Genomic DNA, 17,011 nt, shown 5'->3' with positions numbered 1-17,011 from the left:
TGTTGGAAATCGGTAACCATTGAGTTCCATAGTATTCATGTCAAAGGTTACCATTTTCAACATTCTTCAAAACATCTTTAGTGTTCAACAGAAAAATAAACTTGAAATCACTTGAGAAAATAGTCAGTAATTTAGAATTTTTGGGTGAGCTATCACTTTAAGTGTGTAGGACAAGTATGCACATGTGTATGTAAAAATAAAGTATATGCTACACCAGTGTTTCTCAACCACGTTCCTGGAGGACCACAGACACTGCATGTTTTGGATGTCTCCTTTGTCTGTCACACCCATTACTGGTCTTTCAGTCTGCTAATGAGCTGATGATCTGAATCAGCTGTGTTTGAATAAAGAGACATGGGAAATGTGCAGAGCTGGTGGTCCTCCAGGAGCGTGGTTGAGAAACACCATGCCTCTGTATACAGGTTGAATGGTTTAAGTACCTTTGTAAGCTCTGAGAGAGTGGTGAAGGTGTTGTTTAAATCCTGGTACAGCTCGAACCAGGTTAGCTGAGCTCCATCCTTACGGGGTGTATCTGGGTCCTGCGTTGAGAGGAACCGGGCGATACGAGAGGCCGTCCAAGAGGTGTTTTCCAGACGCATGTTCACGATTACAGCCACCTCAGGCCTTTTCAAAAGATCCTGCAGAAGCCGAATTTCAACACTGCTCTCCATGAATGTTTGGATACTGGGTCCAACCTCCTGCCAAGCCTCCTGAACATCCTTCAAAATCTCAAAGTCCTGAAACGTTTTGTTTACCTAGAGGAACAGGAAGAGGGTCAGAGGACATCACATTTTTACAAAGAGGATGAGCAGAATGGGGCAGTACCTCTGACATGATTGTACGAGTGATTGGCGTGTCTGGTGTGTACAGCAGCTTTCCAATGAACAGTGGTTTGATGCCACGCCATACAATCCGTGACAGAGGGTTCGACTCCAGATTTTGGATCAAGTTTTCACAGAATGAAGCTGAAAGCCAAAACAAATAAGGCCTTGTTAAGATAAAAATAAAGGTGCATAGCGACAGTTTCTACTGATGCTGTTACTATATAGTAAACAGGAATCTGCTTTGACCTTTTAATGAAGCAACTTTATTTGTGCGTTCTGATTTCTTACTGGTGCTGTTGTCATTTCCAAGACTTGTCTCCTCTGATGCGTTTCTGCCCAGAAAGGATTTGATGTCCTGATCTTCATACCAGTTGAATGAAGGGATTCTCTCTCCTCCTGCCTCTGGGTGTCCACACATGATTCTGGAGAAGGCACGAAAGCTCTCGCGTGGCAGTACTGAGCGGTTTTCAGGTGTTAGCAACCTCATCTCTGAGTTCAGCTCTGAGAAACTGGACAGAGAAGAGATCTAAGGAAGAAAAGAAGAATCAGATTGATTAGTGTGATGTGAAAATTTTACTATGCTTTCATCATCGTATTTTTAATGTATCATGTATACTCCTCATTGAAAGCCAAATAATAATTAAATAATTTTTATTAAATTAAGAAATTTTATATGCATTGTGGCTCAGTGGGTTGCACTGGTCGCTGGACCAGGAGGCCTTCCTGTGTGGAGTTTGCATCTTCCTGCCGACACTGAAATTTAGCTTTGGTACAACAGGACAAATACTCAATAATACCAATTCATTTTCATTATAATTGTTTCAGAGGTACAGTTATAGGGACATTTGGGTATTAAAAGGTTAGTTAACCCCAACATTAAAAACTGTTATTAATTACTCACCCTCATTTTTTTCCAAACGTCTCACACCTTTGATAGTCTTTGTAACACAAATAAAGATATTCTCCATAGACAGCAATGATCCACAGACTAAGTCACCAAAAAACATTCTCAAAACAGACCATACACTACCTGACAAAAGTCTTGTCGCCTATTCAAGTTTTAGGAACAATAAATAATAACTTGACTTCTAGTTGATCATTTGGTATCAGAAGTGGCTTATATGAAAGGCAAAGGCCTCTAGATTACACTTATTTTACCAGAATAAAATATGATCATGCCTTGATTTTTAATTATTTAATTAAGACAGTAAGGTCTGACTTTGTGGAGACAAAAGTCTTGTCACTTAACAGAAATAATGTCCAGTATAGAATATAAAGTCATGCTGCAGTGGAAAAAGAGTTAATATAGTGTCTGACTCCATCATGAGCTTGGAGGACTGCATCCATACATCTCTGCAATGACTCAAATCACTTCTTAATAAAGTCATCTGGAATGGCAAAGAAAGTGTTCTTGCAGGACTCCCAGAGTTCATCAAGATACTTTGGATTCTTCTTCAATGCCTCCTCCTCCATCTTACCCCATACTCAATAATGTTCATGTTTGGTGACTGGGCTGGCCAATCCTGGAGCACCTTGACCTTCTTTGCTTTCAGGTGCTATGCTACGGAGGCTGAAGTATGAGAAGAAGCGCTATCCTGCTGAAGAATTTGCCCTCTCCTGTGGTTTGTAATGTAATGGGCAGCACAAATGTCTTGATACCTCAGGCTGTTGATGTTGCCATTCACTCTGCAGATCTCTCGCACGCCCCAATACTGAATGTATAAATGTACCATGATTTTTCCTTCACCAAACTTCACCAAACTGATTTCTGTGAGAATCTTGGGTCCATGCGAGTTCCAATAGGTCTTCTGTAGTATTTGTGATGATTGGAGTGCAGTTCAACAGATGATTTAGCGGAAAAATCGACCTTCTGCCACTTTACACAATGGTCAACAAGAAGTCAAGTTATTAATTGCTGCAATTACAACTGACGACAAGATAATGCAAGCCTCAATGGCTAAATCATTTGCATTAATTCATTTGTAAGTCGCTTTGGATAAAAGCGTCTGCTAAATGACTAAATGTAAATGTAAATGTAAATCGGAATATTATCAAGCTATGAGAATACTTATGTGCACACATAAAACAACATCAAGGACATCATTCAATAGTTTCTTTATGAGTGTCGCGTTCTGTCATACTGCTGACATATACTTCGCATTCGCCAAACACAACCCTTTTAAAGTCACACACGAGCACCTGAGGTACACCTCAGTACACAAAGCTGTAGAACACATGCTCTATACTGACACTGATGAAAAAAAACTGTTGTTGTTTTGTTTTATGTGTAGACAAAAGTATTATAGTAGCTTGCAAAATCTCTAATTGAAGCACGGAAACCACATTAACTGTTCTGAGGATGTTTTTCGAAACTTTTCTGGACTTTGAGAAAGTGGGCACCATTGGCGTCTAAGGGAGTTCTCGGATTTCATCCAAAATATAGAAATATATTTAGGGTTCTAAAGATAAACAAAGGTATCGGAAGTTTGGAATGACATAAGGGTGAGTAATTATTGACAGAACTTTCATATTTGGGTCAGCTAACACTTTAAAAGATCTATAAACTGCTTACATCATCCATAATTGATGCTAGTTCCTGAGAAGCAGAGGACACAGCCCGACTGATGATCCGGAAATCAGCCGCGTTTGCCTGCAGTCTGTCTCTCTGAAATTAGTAATAAAAACACATTTGGAGAATTAAAACAGTTAAATAAATTAAATAGACATGCTAATAATGACGATAAAGAATAGGGACTACTGACAAGGTGATTATTTCTAAATTGTATCAGAGACTGTTGTCATATCACCCATATAATTATCTTGCATATAAAGTACAATAGGTGAGGCACACAGAGTAACTAACTCGAACACATAGAGAATTTAAGAGGAAAATCATTAGAAGATATTTCTGCACTCTAAAGCACCGTGAAATAGTGAATAATTTGGAGAATGAACTGATTCAGATGATTTAAAGGGCTCCTATTATACCCCTTTTACAAGATTTAAGATAAGCCTTTGGAATGTCTGTAAAGTTTTAAATTAACCTTCAGATTATTTATTATACACTGCGGAACATGCCCATTTTGGTGTCTGAGTACAATGTAACTGTTTTTGTAGCCTGTGCCTTTAAAATCAAATAAGCTGCTTCTCCCCACCCACCTTTCCCACATGCGTGTCTGTTTCTCATACGTTGCGTCAGATAAACAGCAGTCAGTGACAGACACGGATAAAGCAGAGATACAGTTTATAAGTCAAAATTACTAAGTAAGTTTATTTGATGTATTTTGGTGGAGTTTATTTAAGCCTTTCTGAAACGATGAGTCAAACACACATGCCGTTACAAAGTTTGCAGTACACACACACAAGCGCGTTTACGGACACTGCGGCTGTGGTGATTCCAGCGGTTAAGAATTACGTATCGATTTTAATGTCTTTACTTTATTACAAACATGCACTGTTTTAAAAATGTTTTAAACTAGTAAAACTCATTCTTGAGATGCAAATGAACACATAGAATTAGAACAGATCATTTAATCCCAGTTTCTTTGCAAAAAATGTTCTATGGACATGTGCATAGGTGTTACTATGCAAACATGTTAATACGCGCTTGTCAATCAATTTGGTGGATGGGAAAACCGCACTCAGTGTTTCCTCTAGGATTTTTTCCAACTGAGGCGGCAGACTCTGTTGGGCCTTTTACACAGATCTACCAACTACATGAGGAGTTATTTTATTGACAAATGTCGTGAGCGAAGTATTAAAAGTCGAGATCGCATTCATGTAATACAAGCATGTGAATCTCTGAGCTCGAGCGCCGATTTCCTTTATTCGTGCACAAAACTTATTGTGCGCCCTCAAATACATGCTGTTCAAGTGCAGATTTTCTTGTGAGCTCTCAAATAAATGCTGCTGAAGTGCGATTTAGTGCGAGTATGTAACGAGTATGTCTCCAACATTTATTAGATTTGCTAGAAATATTTGTGAATGTCTCCAATAGGCCTACAGAGCGGCATTACTGCGTCCAGAAGTAAGATGAAACGGTTAAAAACTCCAGCAAGAAACAGTCATTGTATGCAGAGCCATAAACCTTTATCTATAAATAAAGTATAATTATGGAAACGGTGTTCTTCATTACTAAAAGCTACGTCGTGTTTGCTGGCCTCACGCATCACGCACCTGTCAGTCAGTCAGCACGTCACCTTAAAGGGTTAAACAAATAACGCACAGCAGTACTACGATTACAGAAAAGTTCACGCTGTTATAATTCACTGACCTTTTAATACGTTTTGGTGCAATTATAACCCGCTATTTAAAAAAACAACTATATGTTTTGAATGAGAAGCAGCAATGTAGCCGTGTCAGGATGAATTTTGGTGTGGCGCCCTGCCATGGAAGCATGAATGTAGCGGAAACCATGGCACTCTTACGTCACATTGCAGTTGGCCTCAAAATCACTGAGATCTGGTTCCTATTTTAACGCCAGGGAATTTAAAAAAAGAGACTTGTTGTCTTTATAGCACTCCAGTAGGACAGTGGCCACACTCTACCTACACACAGCTTCCAAATGTTGATTTTGCATTATAGGTGCCCTTTAAAGTCTCTTACAGAACTAAGCAAAATAAATACAGCACATTGGAGTGTAAACTCACTAACCGTAACAATCTTGCTGAAGTCCAGCTGAGAGAGGAAGATTTGCTCTGCTTTCTGCATAATATCTGAGGGCACAACACACAGCGCCCCCTGCAGTTCAGGAAAAGAATCTCCTTCCTCAACGATGAGGTATCGGCTCAAGAGTGAAGCATTACAGACAATGTCAGATAGACGCACTCCTTCTCCTGCTAAGGTAACCTTGAGGACAAAAGAAGAACTTTAGAACTTACTATGCTAGAATCATCAGCGTGTTCACAGTTGTGATGTAATACAAGTAGTGACAGATCTATTCTTCCATATTGGGAGTATAATGAATCATTAAATCGGAAGATTGCATGGTAAGGACTTGGTTTTGTTAATTGGTTTTTAGATTGGATTTTGAGATGAGAGGGTTGTGCTCAAAAATGGAAAATGAACGCAAGCTAGTGGGAGTAAGGTTTAAGCAAACTTAATTATTGAAAAATTTACCCTTTGCAAAGCCCTGCCCCACTTCCAATTGTACCAACCCTAACCCTAGCATCATTTTATAAAACAGATTCTATAGGGCAGGGGTCACCAGTCTCGTTCCTGGAGGTCCAGTGCCCTGCAGGGTTTAGCTCCAACTTTCCTCAACACACCTGCCTGGGTGTTTCAAGTATACCTAGTAAGACCTTGATTAGCTTGTTCAGGTGTGTTTGATTAGGGTTGGAGCTAAAATCTGCAGGACACCGGACCTCCAGGAACAAGTTTGGTGATCCCTGCTATAGGGTGAATATTAATTTGAAGCTGACCTTAAAGAGATAATCCCCCCCCACCCACCCAAATTTACTCAGCAAAGGTTGTTCCAATCATTTAAGAGTTTCTTTTTTTTCTGTTGGACCCCCAAAAAAGATATTATAAAAAAATGTTGGAAACTGGTAACCATTGAGATACATAATTGGAAAAACAAATACTACGGAAGTCAATGGCTATTGGCAGTCGTGTAAAGTAACTTATTACAAATACTCAAACTACTGTACTCGAGTAGTTTTTCTCAGGAATTGTAATTTATTGAGTAGTTTTATAAATGTGTACTTTTACTTTCCCTTGAGTACATTTGTACTGCAGTATCGGTACTTTTACTCCACTACTTTCCTTCAACCTGCAGTCACTGCTTTATTATTTCCTGTCTATGGGGATTAGAAAAATCAGTCCTGTAATTCCTGTCCAATCAAATCACACACAGAAGGTTAATCACATCTTAATGAACTACCTCAAGACATGGGCGATTTATAATTGCAGCAAACTGTTTGAAAGCATTAAACGTGTCCAAGAAGATGTCCAAAATCTTTACACACATTGACCAGGAGACTGTTTAGATGCATGTAACTGATGAGAAGATGACAGATGTTTACTTTATGATGACTAATATGGCCTTAAACACCCAGCAGGCACAAGATGTCAACATGATGTCAGATTGACGTTGTACCCTAACGTCGTGGGGACGTTGCATTTTGTTTGGGAATGAAAATCGTGTTGACGTCAATGTGCAACGTCCAACCTAAAATCAACCAAATATCAATGTCTAATGATGTTAGAGCTTAACGTTCTATCAGACGTTAGATTTTAGTTGCTATACCTGACGAATAAACATCAGTATTTGACATCAATATGATGTTGATTTTAGATGTTGGTTTGACGTTGGATTTTGGTTACTTTCTAACAACCAAAAATCGACCAAATATCAACGTCATTTGATGTCATTATTCGACATCAAAATAACACTGTCCTTAGACGCTGGCTAGACGTTGAATTTTGGTCACCTGACATCACAACATAAATCTAACTTAATATTAACGTCTTATGACATTGTGTAATAATTAATGCACTACAAAATGTTATGTTTACACACACATATACAAATACATGTAAATGCATCAGCTTTTAACAGTGCAATACTCACTACTCTTGAGTACTTTTAAAAAGTCAACTTTTTAATATTTACAACAGATACTTTTGCTCTAATTGCACTACATTTTAGGCAAGTAATGGTACTTTTACTTGAGTATGATTTTTCATTACTCTTTTTCCTCCACTGGCTACTGGTTTCCAGGACTCTTCAACATATCTTCATTTGTGTTCAACGTAAGAAATAAACTCAACAGGTTTGGAACAAGAGGAGCGTGAGTAAATGATGATAGAATTTTCATTTTTGGGTGAATCACCACCCCAAATGGTGAACCCAAACCCCAAATATTAATCTAATAGACATACATGAAATCATATGGCTTATTGAAAAGATTTGGGATGTAACTTTTCTGCCATACCCGACGAATAAACATCAGTATTTGACATCAATATGATGTTGATTTTAGATGTTGGTTCGACGTTGGATTTTGGTAACTTTTCTAGAATTTTGAGCTTAAGTACTAATAGTTAGCTCTAATTGACAGATTAGTAGAGTATTTATGTAGGCAAATCTGAGCTGATGGTTGTGTAAATCAGATATTAAAACAGCTAAAAAAAATAACTCAAAACATCGCCATAAATACTCAAATATTTGATCATCTTTTTGCATTAGGGCAAAAAATAGATATAAACAGAACTGTATTCAGTCACATAAATTTACTGCAGATGATACAATACCTACACTCATTCAGGACATTAAGTCTAGGCTTCCAGTGCAGGATTTAAAGTACTTCAGAAAGTGTCTTTTTTACCACTTGGAGGTTCAGTCGTGCCCTCAATAACTGCTCAACAAATGCTGAGGGAATGCTGGTGTTTGTCCGCAGGAAAGAGGAGAAGCTTTCGTTGGCTCTGAGATACTCTCCCACTGGAAGATCTACAAAGGTGTCAAAAAAACAAAGATATTTTACATATATATATATATATATATATATATATATATATATATATATATATATATATATATATATATATATATATATATATATATATATATATATATATATATATATATATATATATTATTAAAGGTATAGTTCACCCAAAGATAAAAATCAGGCCATCATTTACTCAAGCTTGACTTGTACCAAAGATGTTTTGAAGTTTTTTTTTTTTTTTTTTATTAAACTCAAAAGAAGATATTTTGAAGTATGTTGGAAACCTGTAAACTGTGAGTTCAACAAAACAAAAATCTCAAACAAGTTTGGAACAAATGAAGGGTGAGTAAATGATGGCAGACTTTTGGGGTGAACTATCCTTTTAGGTAATTAAACCTGCATGAACCAGAAGTTCCTAGTGACTTCATTTTGTGATATATTTCCTGCAGAAATGTACTGTATATTGAATAGAGGATAAGGATTTTGTCTAGTGCTTATCCTAACCATCTCTGTCATATTCTGTGCAAATTATAAATATTATGATATGAGAGAAAGAAGAATAACACAATTACAGAGTGGAAGGCCTGTCACAATATATAAATGTATTACAAAATACATTACTTGGGCCCAATCATTTTGATATCAAGGCTTACTGACAGGTTAAGAAAGATTAATTTTCACATTTCTGAAAAGTGACAGTGACAGTGACAGTTTGGAAAAAGTTGTCCTAATAAGTTTTAAGTTGCAGTCCAAATGGTGTGACAGTGACTGCACAAAATGGCACACATTAATAACATTAAAGCCATTTTACAAGGATATTTACATTCTAAAACACAGTGTTAATGTTAAAAGTTATGTTAATAACCTTTGTAATAAAAGGTTTTTCTATCTTCCCTATTTGCATTATTATGTTGTTGTATAATCATTCAAATCATTGACATAAAATGGTCTTAACATGACAGTAATATAATATTTTTAGTGACAGGCTAGAGAGCAAAAGAAGTGAGTGAGAGGCTAACTCGTGCCCTCACTTTTCTTATTCTCTTCTGTTTTATCAGGGTCTGCCACAGCTGAATGAACCGTCAATTTTACCCTTCCAGACAATTTTCATTCATTTATTTTCCTTCGACTTATTCCCTGAGTAATCAGGGGCACACAGCAGAATGAACTGCCAACTACCCTGGAATGTGTTTGACGCAGCAGAAGCTCTTGCAGCCACAACCCAGCACAGTGCTGGGAAACACTCATACACTCTGTCATTCACACACACACTCATACACTAAAGCCAGTTATTGCATCCAATTCACCTATACAGCATGTCTTTGGACTGTGAGAGAGAAATATATGGAAACATGGAGAGAAGATGCATACTCCACACAGAAAAGCATCCTGGTTGACGTCAATGTGCAACATCCAACCTAAAATCAACCAAATATCAATGTCTAATGATGTTAGAGCTTAACGTTGTGTGGATGTTACCACTATGACATCTATCAGACGTTGGATTTTAGTTGCCATACCTGACGAATAAACATCAGTATTTGACATCAATATGATGTTGATTTTAGATGTTGGTTCGACGTTAGATTTTGGTTACTTTCTAACAACCAAAAATCGACCAAATATCAATGTGATTTGACATCATTATTCGACATCAAAATAACACTGTCCTTAGACGCTGGCTAGACGTTGAATTTTGGTCACCTGACATCACAACCTAAATCTAACTTAATATTAACGTCTTATGACAATTGTGTGCCTGCTGGGCAATAATTAATGCCCTACAAAATGTTATGTTTACACACACACACATGTACAAATTACATGTAAATGCATCAGCTTTTAACAGTGCAATACTCACTACTCTTAAGTACTTTTTAAAAAGTTGAGCCAGGACTCAAATCAAGGAGCTACTTGCTATGATTCAACTGCGCAATCTCAATTTAGTTAGCGCCTAGAACATGCTATACAAAAAGAGCCGATGGAGCATTTGCAATTGCTGGTCCTTGACTTTGGAACACTATAGTGCTCCATATTAGACAATCCCCTTCTATTTCTGAGTTTAAGTCTTTAAGTTTTAAAGACCTTTCTATTTTCTCTCGCTTTTAATAATCCTTGATTATTGGTTCGATTGATTAATCAGTCTTGCATATTTGTATCTTTTATTTTCTTATCTCATCTTCTATTCTATCTTTTACTACTCCCATGTTCAGCACTTTGGTCAACTTTGGTTATTTTTAATTGTCCTGTTTAAATAAGTATTGTATTGTATTGAGTAAACTGAAACATTGAGGTTCTAGATGAGGCACAGTAGGTAAACTAAGCCAAGTTCTTCAATTCATTTATCTGTGACACAACATCAAGTTACAAGGAGCTTGCTAAGGAAATACTAACTGAGTCTACAGAACACATCTCATACAGCATTTTCAACTTCAAAAATGAGATAATTGATTAATATACTTGGCCAGGCATCTGGTCTTTCCCCGAGTCTTTGGATTGTCTTTGACAGGTCCTGCAGACCAGAGAAGGTCGTTCGGTTACCACTGATTGTCAGGACGGTCCTCATATCGACTAAAAGTCGAGAAAGTCTGAAAATGACAAAATAAATCTCCATCAATGGCCGAAGTTAAATAAAGAAAATAGTGTTTGAGATACAGCAAGACCTCTCACATGGAGTTGTCGAAGTTGCTCACTAGCCCAGGTGTTTCTCCTGCTGTGGGCTGATGAAAGCAGGGGTTGTTGACATTGCATACAATGCCCTGAATCCATGCTAGTGTGCCTGCTGAAGGAAGCGCCTTGTTAGGAAAATGACCTAAAACATAAAAAGAGACAAGATCAGCAACATTTAATATGAAACATTAAAAATAATCACATAAACATTATTATTATTCATTGAAATAATTTGTTTTCTAATAATACACATAGAAAATATGTAAAAAAAAAAAAAAAAAAAAAAAAAAGCATGCATTTGTAATTTGGCACAGTGGGTAGCACTGTCGCCTCAGAGCAAGAAGGTCGCTGGTTTGAGCCTCGGCTGGGTCAGTTGGCATTTCTGTGTGGAGTTTGCATGTTCTCCCAGTGTTCGTGTGGGTTTCCTCCGGGTGCTCGGGTTTCTCCCACAGTCCAAAGACATGCACTTTAGGTGAATTGGGCAGGCTAAATTGTCCGTAGTGTATGTGTGTGAATAAGAGTGTACGGGTGTTTCCCTTTGTAAGGCATCCGCTGTGTTAAACATATGCTGGATAAGTTGGTGGTTCATTCCGCTGTGGCAACCCCTGATTAATAAAGGGACTAAGCTGAAAATAAAATGAATGAATGAATGAATGAATGAATGAATAAATGAATGAATGAATGAATGAATGAATGAATGAATGAATGCGTGCATTTGCATTTAAGAAAATCGTATTAGCACTGCCACAACTGCAGATGATTTAAATTTAAAACTCAAATCTTTTTTGGTTTTCTTTGACTTTATTGCAATATTGTGTGTGTGTTAACTAGCATCAAGTCTTAAACTAAACTATCATGAGTAAAGCTGCCATTTTACCTGTGCTCTACAAATAAAGTGACAATGACACATTGTGGTGTTTAAAAATGACATGACAATGAACCAAAAACACTGTTTTCTTAAACTGATGATGCCTTTAACAATTATGCGTCATAAACAAGACATTTCAAAAGATTTCAGTCCTTTTGTAATGTTTAATAATTGCTCATTAACTCACATATTCTACAGAGGAATGAAAAAATTTACTCTGATACATTTATTTGCATAACAAATGATTAATAGTTAACATGTTTCTGTGATGCTGCATCCACACACAGGGTCAGTAAAAATCTAAAAACACTGCTCTATCAGTCAGACACACACTTTGCTGGGATGAAACACTTATATCCAAGATAAGCTGTTTCTCGAAAAAAAAAATAATAATAATAATAATTATATATAATGATTATTAATAATAATATATAATATATAATATATATATATATATATATATATATATATATATATATATATATATATATATATATATATATATATATATATAGGACAGCACTTAATTGGAATTGACTGACTTGTTCTTTGCTACTTGCTATGATAGTTTAATAAAGTTGACATGTTGCTAAAGGGACTGAATCTTGACTGGCAATGAGCAACAAAACCCCCCCAAAAAAACACTCTTGCACAGCTTTCATTTTGGTCTATATAACCAAACTATATAAACTGTAATATAACTATAACTCTATTTAAACTCTATATAACTATAATAAGTAGAGATAAAACTCTATTGTGTGATTAAGGGCATGCTAACTTTTCTGAATAAATATGTGTGAACAAAAAGCTGCAACCAACTTTAATTCAGAATTGTGACACATTTCTAAGAGAAAAAATGAGGAAAAATAGAAGCAGGGCTTGATTTTTAGCATGCATCATTGCCATGTCAAGTTTACACCTCAAACACTATTCCAGAGTACAAGAAACCTTTCCGATTTTGAGTTAAGATTACTAAAAGAAATGTTTCTGTGTACTTGCATTTCTGTGCATGGATTAACCGTTAGCAAAGGTCATGATTCAGTATAAACAATGTCACAAGAGCTCAACAACGTCCTGATTTTCACTTCAGCTAATCAGCTTAGATGTCCAGCCACCTGCCAAGTGGGGAGAGCAACACTCACGCTCATAGGATGTCACTTACACTGGCTCTGTTTGTATGGTGGGTGTGATTGGCGGACAGCAATGAGGATGAGGAAGAGGAAGAGTGGCCATAGAAGTTCAATAACCAGTTGGACCTGTAAAGAAACAAAAATACATAATTCGTTGAATGTAGAGTGTTTGAAAAAGGGTCTAAATTTTGTGGCTGCAGTAAAGACGCAACACCTTATTTCTCCTGCGGTACGTGAAGTTTTTCCATAGCAGCAGGTATAGCTGCGTTCCAATGGCCATGACAGACACTACAGGACTATACAGCCATGACAATGGAGGAAACCTACAGAAAAAAGACACCATGCAAATATAATATTATTTCTCATTCATTCATTTTATTTTCAGCTTAGTCCCTTTATTAATCTGGGGTCGCCACTGCGGAATGAACCGCCAACTTATCCAGCATATGTTTTACGCAGCGGATGCCCTTCCAGCCGCAACCCAACACTGGGAAACTATTATTTCTCAATCTAACTAAAAATCTTTCTGGTAATAACACCTTTTTTCATCCATCTTTGAAAGACAGTAGGTCCTAAGTTATTGATAACGAGGTTGTCAAATATGGAAGTTTTTTATTTGTGGTGTCGGTTTGAGCATTTGATTCATTATTTAATGATTACAGGTTTATACTGAGTTGATCATGAACATTAAATATCAATAACATTTGAGCATTTGATTTCTCATTTGAGAATGCATTTTGATTTATTATTTAATAGTTTAAACATTTGATTTCTCATTTGGGTGGTTGTTTTAAGCATTTGATTTATTATTTGATATTTTTAGGCATTTGCATTTTCATTTTGTTAGCAAAAAACTTTAATAGTCGAACTCAAATTAGCATTTTTTTTAAAAAAAGAGAGAAACATTTAACATTTTATGCAATTCAGATTTTCTAATGTAACCTGTCAAAAGTTTAGGGTCAGTTTTTTTTTTTAAAGAAAATTATTCTGTTCATTAAGCCGGCAATTATTAAATGTAAAAACATTGTTAAATTCATTCATTAATTTTCTTTTCAGCTTAGTTCCTTTATTAATCTGGGGTCGCCACAGCGGAATGAACCACCAATTTATCCAGCATATGTTTTACACAGCGGATGCCCTTCCAGCTGCAACCAATCACTGGTAAACATCTATACACGCTCATTAACTACGGACAATTTAGCTTACCCAATTCACCTATACCACATGTTTTTGGACTTGTGGGGCAAATCGGAGCACCTGGAGGTAACCCACGCGAGCACGGGGAGAACATGCCAACTCCACATAGAAATGCCAACTGACCCACCTGAGGCTCAAACCAGCGACCTTCTTGCTGTGAGGCAATTGTGCTACTCACTGCACTACCGTGCTGCCTTAAATAGTTCAATATTTATTAAAATTTTAAATAACTGCTATGTTATTGTATGTAGTTTCAAATGAAATATTACTCATTATTGTATGATTAATGAGTAACAATCATTATAAGTCATTATTGCTTTATTACTATTACAATTAATAACAATAATATTATTAATAATAATAATAATTAATACTAGAGTGAGTTCTGAGGAATCATGTGACTCTGTAAAGATCATTTGAAGACTGGAGTAATGAAGCTGAAAAATCATCTTTAAAATCACTGGAATAAATTATTAAATTAAATTATAAATTACTTTTGAACAGTTATTCTATAGTGAAAAACATTTTACAATTTGTCCTGTAGTTAAATAAATAAATGCAGCCTCGGTGAGCAAAATAAGCTTATTTTAATACATTTAAAAATCCTACTGACCCCAAACTTTTGACCGGTTGTGTATGTTATCAAATGTTGCAGCTTTGTATATGTTTTACTAGACAGAAAATAGCAAGAAAATGTTATTTAAAGTGAACAGACCAACAAAACACCAAAATCAATGAATGAATAGTGGAAAGTTGAAAGACATGATGTCTTCAGCTTTGACTGTCCCTTCTTGTTATTGCAATCCTCATTAGACTAATTGGCTTAACAGAGACAGGAGGAATAAATCTCCTACAAAATGGACGGAGAAAAATACAGCACAAGCTTGCGTAAGACAAATATATACAGTTGAAGTCAGAATTATTAGCCCCCCTTTGAATTTTCTTCTTTTTTAAATATTTCCCAAATTATGTTTAACAGAGCAAGGAAATTTTCACAGTATGTCTGATAATGTTTTTTCTTCTGGAGAAAGCCTTATTTGTTTTATTTTGGCTAGAATAAAAGCAGTTTTTTAATAAATAAAAAAAAAACATTTTAAGGTCGAAATTATTAGCCTCTTTAAGCTGTATATTATTTCGATAGTCTACAGAGCAAAATGTCATTATACAATAACATGCCTAATTATAAATAAACTAACCTGCCTAGTTAACCTGATTAACCTAGTTACATCTATAAATGTCACTTTAAGCTGTATAGAAGTGTCTTGAAAAATATCTAGTCATATATTATTTACTGTCATCATGGCAAAGAACAAATAAACCAGTTATTAGAGATGAGTAAAAAAAATCTCTCCATTTAACAGAAATTGGGGGAAAAAAACAAACAGGGGGGCTTATAATTCTGACCTCACTCTAAGTCAAGTATTAAAATAGCCTACATTGTGATTAATTAAACACTCAGTTGCATAAATAACTCAAATGTGTTTGTTGACAAACACCCAAACCTGACAAACGCTCATTACAGTTTTTATATTTAATAACAAGGTTTCATTTTGTTCAGTACACACTAAATATTTATGTTTTTAAACCGGTTTTTAAACCGTTTTCCCTACTATATTGCAGTATATTCCAAGACTATTGTATATAATGAAAAGTCATTAATATGTAATGAACCATTTACTGCAGGTCATACATAACATGACGAATGACACACACGGCTACGGGAGGCTACTGTAACTTAAACTTTCGCCTTTAATGTCTTTAAACAGCACAGTAATAAGACATTAAATGCGGTTACCTTTCGTTTCAACCAAAACTTCCTTTGGCTCATGAAAGCAGCCGGTCTGCAGTCTTTCCGTCCGCGATACCGGTGTTACAAGATCACTTTGAGGAAACGCCAACATAGGCGGGACTTCCATTCAAAACATTGAGACCACATTGAGCTGGTAACCAATCAAGAGCGTCCCGCTGATGACACACAGCCAATCATTTGATTTGTTTTCATGTAGCGCCCGCCCATTTAGCGTTTACATAAAACCTGCGCAATTTCCGGACCTGTACAGTGAGGCTTTCTGGAAATGCGATCAATGTTATTTATGCATTTGTGTATCATATCACAATGAACAGTGCTCAGAATATACTAGCACACCCCTCACAAATCTATCTTTTAAATTCATATTTTAATAGGAAGCTATACAAATCAGTACTCAAGCCAAATCTGGAGCTTATCTAACAAAATAAATTACGATAACGGTCTAAAAACTAGGACAGCCAAATTTATATGTTATGGAAAATATTCAATACAAATTTTTAAAAAAAGGAAAAATCAAGAGAAGCAAAAAAATAAAAAAAAATTTAGTTGAAATTTTGTAGGTTGTATTTTAATTTTAAACTAGTTTTTGTAATATTTTGCTTGAATTTAATTGTATTATTTTTAAATTTCTAAATATGTTTGGTGACTAAATATTATTTTAATAAATATTTCTGTTTATTAAATCTGTGTTGTTTAAATGCACCAAAATACATTGCCTATATTCACTGAGAAATGGGTAAAAATATTCATTTTCAAAATGGAATGTACTCAATTATGCTGAGCACTGTACATTAAAAAAACATTATACGATAAAATATGAAAAGAACACAAGGAGGAGATGTAAATTAATAATTGAATATTTAAAGATATCATTTTAAATTCAAATAAAATATTATTGAAGTCATTAGGGCGTCTCGGTGGCGTATAATAAAAATAACTGTTTTCTATTGAAATACATTGTAAAATTTAATTTATTTCTGCGATTTCCAGACAGGGTGGCGTGGTGGCACAGTGGGTAGCCCTGTCACCTCACAGCAAGAAGGTCGCTGGTTCGAGCCCCA

At 35.8% G+C, this 17,011-nt stretch overlaps 1 protein-coding gene across 1 annotated transcript in view; it reads right to left on the bottom strand.

The window, feature by feature from the left end:
• Positions 1-16,017, bottom strand: part of abca7 (ATP-binding cassette, sub-family A (ABC1), member 7) — a 62,003-nt gene extending 45,986 nt beyond the window's left edge. The window contains exons 1-11 of the mRNA XM_056467879.1: positions 15,936-16,017; positions 13,158-13,266; positions 12,976-13,069; positions 10,946-11,087; positions 10,736-10,863; positions 8,153-8,274; positions 5,478-5,672; positions 3,397-3,489; positions 1,113-1,350; positions 826-965; positions 441-755 (exon numbers count right to left, since the gene is read on the bottom strand). Of these exons, the coding sequence (XP_056323854.1) occupies positions 441-755; positions 826-965; positions 1,113-1,350; positions 3,397-3,489; positions 5,478-5,672; positions 8,153-8,274; positions 10,736-10,863; positions 10,946-11,087; positions 12,976-13,069; positions 13,158-13,223 (1,533 nt within the window). The 5' untranslated portion in view covers positions 13,224-13,266; positions 15,936-16,017. The remainder of the gene's footprint in view (positions 1-440; positions 756-825; positions 966-1,112; positions 1,351-3,396; positions 3,490-5,477; positions 5,673-8,152; positions 8,275-10,735; positions 10,864-10,945; positions 11,088-12,975; positions 13,070-13,157; positions 13,267-15,935) is intronic.
• Between the last annotated feature and the right edge of the window lie 994 nt (positions 16,018-17,011).

The sequence above is a fragment of the Danio aesculapii genome, chromosome 11 (assembly GCF_903798145.1).
Source record: "Danio aesculapii chromosome 11, fDanAes4.1, whole genome shotgun sequence".
In the NCBI taxonomy this organism is placed as follows: domain Eukaryota; kingdom Metazoa; phylum Chordata; class Actinopteri; order Cypriniformes; family Danionidae; genus Danio; species Danio aesculapii.
This window is presented reverse-complemented; position numbering and strand designations above follow the sequence as displayed.